General features: G+C 51.2%; 1 protein-coding gene across 1 annotated transcript; it reads left to right on the top strand.

The window, feature by feature from the left end:
• The first annotated feature begins 2,765 nt into the window (after nucleotides 1-2,765).
• Nucleotides 2,766-4,578, top strand: LOC106893527 (inositol 1,4,5-trisphosphate receptor-interacting protein-like 1). Its single transcript, XM_014951577.1, has one exon. It carries the CDS (start codon nucleotides 2,766-2,768, stop codon nucleotides 4,431-4,433), a length of 1,668 nt encoding a protein of 555 aa, XP_014807063.1. The 3' UTR covers nucleotides 4,434-4,578.
• The last annotated feature ends 231 nt before the right edge of the window (nucleotides 4,579-4,809 follow it).

Here is a 4,809-nt window from a genome sequence, read left to right as displayed (position 1 = left end):
TTGCTTTCTAACACTGCAATGTGGTGTGGGGCTGAACTCTCATTCTCTGTGCACACACCTTTTAAAAAATCAATTTATAATGGACTTCCCCCAAAGCTGCTCCTCTCTGCTGCATGCGATATCAACTATGGCGGAACTGTGGCTCTGATTAAATAATCTTACTATTGAGTAACTGTTCCAAAGAAGCTGTTTCTGGCTTGTAAATTGTATGCACTTGGACTTGGTCTAAAGAAGACAGTCTCAGCCCTATGGGTTCAGCTGCCTTCTCCTGCTTGACTTCTACAATCAGACCCCAGCTGGAATTTGTGTCCTTGCATAATACAGCAACAGCTGCTGCTGGTCTACAGCACCTTGTCCCACCGCCCATCGTAGAGACTCTCACTCCTGTTAGTATCAGCAATGGCATGAGTTTTTTCAGAAGTGTATGCTTAACATGAGATTTTAAGACAGCAGCAGCTCAAGTTTATTATAGCTAGACATGGGCACCAAGCTGACCATCTGACTCTGCAAGATGTTCCCAGCCATGATGGCTCTACGTATCAAGGACTAAAACGTGGCTGCAGCTAAAAGCTCTTTGCTGTTTTTGTTGTTTTTTTGTTTTGGTTTTTTTTTTTTCATTCTTGTTTAAATGAGTTACGGATGAGGTGACATGATTTTATTTAATACTGCTTATAAGTCTCTGAAGTTTTCCTTAAATAAAGCCAGATCCTGATGCTGTTACTTCTGTTGAATCGATCTGGAGTCAGGGGGGTGACACATGGAGTAAAGAGTGACACAGCTTCAATCTGGCCCGTAGATTGTTAATTCCTCAGGGGCTGAGAGACTCATATCATTTGCTTGTGAAGTGCTGTGGTGTTGTACAAACAATAAATAACTTAATAATTTTTCCCTTTTAATTTTTATTATCTTACAGACTTGGATAAAGCAGGATTTCCCTGTGTTGTAAGAGCAATAAAGTCCCAGACTCTCTAGGAGTTACACAGACAATATTATGCACCTGATTTTGCTAATTAACAAAGGAGAAGCCACATTGTGAATGCAGTGCTTGCTTCCCACTGACTTCTTACATGCTGTGCCTATCAAAAGAGAACAGCAAACATGCGTAGAGAAATTAAAGAAGCCTCTTTGATTGTGTGGACTTTCTAATAAGTGGCACTTTGCATTTTGTAGATCGAGGCCTGGAAATAACACCGGCAGTAATTATGCACATGTGCCTTGTCACCTTGATGCACTGGTATGGAACTGAAGGGGAGAACAAATTTACATAACTAATCACTGACAAACAAGGTAAAGTGATTGCTATTAGCAAGTTAACTTTTCTGTACAATTACCACCCTGTGCTATCTGAGATACCCCACATAGTATCTCTGTGAAGAACAAGGAGGGCCTGCTGTGCTTTAGATCTCACCAGACTGCATTTTTCGTGGCAAATCACGGAATATCCTGTTAATTTACTTCTTATCCTTGGCTGTGAAACTTGGAATCATCCCATGGGAAAAAGCAGAGAGAACTAGGCTCTCTCCCTCTGGCATACGTGTGCATGAAGATTATGCACAAATATAAATTGCCAAACTTGGTGGATGGTATTTAAAACTGGGATCATTCAGAACACAACATATGGGGGACCCAAAACAACAGGTGATCACAAGATTTATATTCCTTTTGAAACTACATTATTTCATTCTTCTCAGGTTTCGAGGGGGGACACTTCCATGCTTTCCTCTGCAGCTGCTAACCCTGGAAACACTCTGTCTGTAGCACAAAGGTTTTCCAGTTGGTAACTGGGATCCTAGCTGTTGAGGTGTTGGCATTAAATACTGTGAACCCATCACCAAACAAGGCATTCCTTGAAGGATGACCTTCTCTTTGTCAGCTGGATGGCTCCTGTCTCTGGAAAACACACACTTCTTCTTGAGAAGAAAGTGACATAAATCGCAGTGTCTGGAAATTGATGTACGCGACTCCTTAGATCACAGATGGGATCGCTGAGCTCATGCTGTTTTTCTGTCAGTAATGACCTGTGTATCCCCCTCTGGATACTACTGACTTCTCTCAGTTACACTGTGCAGGGTAATGGTTTCTTCCTGAAAGCCACCCACTACACCTAAAAGCATCCCCTGCTTTTCTGTTCTAGTGGTTCTCCTCTTTGATTTTGGAGAAGGGACCCACTATTCAGAAAACCAAGAGTTTGCAGAAGTTTAGACTCGGGTCAGGGGAACCCTGTACTCCAGTTAAAAGAGGATCAACAGAGCTGCTGACTGGAGTGAAACTGATAGAAATAATGCAAGGTGTTGCCCAAGTAGCTGGGCTGCAAGGAAAGGTTTGTTTACCATCCATACAATTTCTCTGCAGAAGTTTGCTGCCAACCAGGAGGTTGGCAAGCCTGCTGAACCCTGCAGGTTATCATCTACTCCTACCATGGATGTAGGGCCCAACAATGCTGTGACAAGGAAACTTAGAACCATCCAAAGAGACCATATGTCCTTCAGAGCAATGTTTGAAGGATAAGGAGCACAGGCTCACAAAGCCTTGACCAAGTCTGGCACTAGGATTGGCTCCAGCCGCCCCGAGACTCCTCTCTGGGAAGGAGCGTAGAAAGCAAGGTGGTCCTCTCTGACCCTCGTGACTCAATGGGAAAAGGTGTCCCAGACACTTCTGCCTGACCCTGTCCTCCAGACAGTGACTAACCAAGGGCACCTTGCCATCACATCTTCTTAGAACACTCTCTCAAAGGCTCTGGCTGAGCCGGGGCGGGGCCGAAGGGCATGGCCGGTGGCCACGTGCCCGTGATGCCCTCCATCGCCTGGGACACCCCAGGGGACGCGTCACAATGGGGGGGGGGGTTTATAAAGGGCGCCAGCAGGCAGCTGCCCCAGTACGGCCTGGGCCACCGGCGAGTGCGCTTCAAGGCCATGGCTTCGATGACGGTCCGCATCTTGCTTCTGCTGAGCTTCTTCCTGTGCCTGGCGATGGTCGGCAAAGAGCTGGAGGAGGCCACGCACAAGCACATGCAGCTCAGGGAGGAGCATCTCAACCAGGAGATGACTCAGCTGATGGAGGAGCTGGAGCAGAGCACCTCTGCCCTGGGAGCCCTGCTCTTGGCTGCCTTGCAGCACTGGCTGTTCTGGGTGGTCGCTGGAGTCCTAGTGCTGCTCCTTGGGCTCTGCTGGTGGCTGAGGAAAAGGAGCCAGCAGCCAGAGAGCGGCTGTAAAGAGGAGACCACCTCCTGCGGCAGCCGAGAGGACGAGGGAGAAGCAGGCGAAGGAGAGGACTCTGATGATGAGGGGCGTCTGGTCAGGACTTTTGCAAAGCGCGTCCGTGGGGCATTGGTGAGCGTGGCCTACAAGCGCCGGGTGGCGGAAGATCTGGTGAGCGACCTCCTTGGCGTCTTCCAAGCGCGCTTGGCCAACAGTTTCTTCCCGGTGCTGGAGCCAGCCATCGGGGTGGGCAGCGCCTTTGAAGGTTGGGATCCCCGGGGGCATGATGCGGTCTACCGCCTGCTTGTGCCCCTGAAGCCTCCCCGTGGGCACACGTTCCATCTGGAGCAGGCCTCTGCGGAGAAGATGCCGGCAAAGAACTGCATCCGCGTTCAGCTGGAATGCACCTGCATGAGGGGCCAAGGTGTGGAGAACATGCTCTGCTTCGTGCACCAGCCCCAGGAGGCGCTGAGGACAACTCAGGATTCCAACCTCCTAAACGACCTCTGCACCAGCGCTGCACGTCCAGGCTTCTACCTGGACGTGCAGAAAATTGCCCGCTGGTTCCAGACCTTGGTGAGCTCAGCCTGGGGGGAGATGGCTCAGTGGCATCACTACAGCATGAAGGTGCTGCCTTCCCGCCGCTCCTGCAAGCTGCAGCTGACGAATGCCTGCGGGAGATCCCTCTTTGTGGAGCTGATGTTCGGGGTGCAGCAAGGCCACTCGGACATCTTCCTGAGCAGCCAGGTTGCAGAGCACCCCGGCTGCTTCATCCCGGGCACAACGTGGGCAGAGAGCTATGCCGTGGCCGAGGCCAAGTTCTTCAGGCACGTGGCCAAGCAGGCCCCGCTGGACACCTTCCACCTCAAATGCCTGCAGCTCTGCGCCGGCATCCTGGAGGGCACAAGCTTTTCCACCGACACCTTGAAGACCGTTGGGATGCACCTCCTCAACAGCCTGCCCCCGGCAAGCTGGACAAGGAGGGAATTCGTCTCGCGGCTGCAGGACATCATGCGGTGCCTGCGCGAGTGCTTGGAGGAGAAACGCCTCGACCACTTCTTCCTTGGCAATGAGAACATGCCCGAGGACATCGCCTTGCCCCCAGCCTTCCAGGCGGCTGAGCCCCTCAACCTCTTCCAGGGCCTGGGGCAGGATCCAGCTGCCCACGCCAAGGCACTGCGTGAGCTTGAGGAAGTGCAAGCTCGCCTCACAAGACTGCTCTTCTATGGAGCCTGAAAGAGGTCTTCATGGACAGAGCCGTGCCTGTGTCCCCTCGGCTGCCCCGCGTCTTCAAGAGAGTCCACTCCTTCTGGGACTTTCACTCTGTACATAGTTGTCAATAAACTCGGTTTGTTTGAACAAAAGTTGCACCTCTGAGTGTGCGTGCATCAGATTTTGGGAGAACACTGGCATTGGGTGCTGACTGCTCAGCTGCCCCAGAGCCGGGGAGCGTTTAGACCACTTCTAACCATGCACAGAGACCGTCTGTCCCTCAGAGCAATGTTTGAAGGATGAGGAGCACAGGCGATGTTCTCCTCTACATTCCCAGTCAGAGAAGGGGCTCAGCAAGGGGGAGACAAACTGAGCAGGTGAATGCCTGGCTGCACAGCTG

This window comes from Calidris pugnax, unplaced genomic scaffold, assembly GCF_001431845.1.
Source record: "Calidris pugnax isolate Ruff unplaced genomic scaffold, ASM143184v1 scaffold183, whole genome shotgun sequence".
Lineage (NCBI taxonomy): Eukaryota > Metazoa > Chordata > Aves > Charadriiformes > Scolopacidae > Calidris > Calidris pugnax.
Note: the sequence above shows the minus strand (reverse complement) of the source record. Positions and strands in the feature narration are given on the sequence as shown.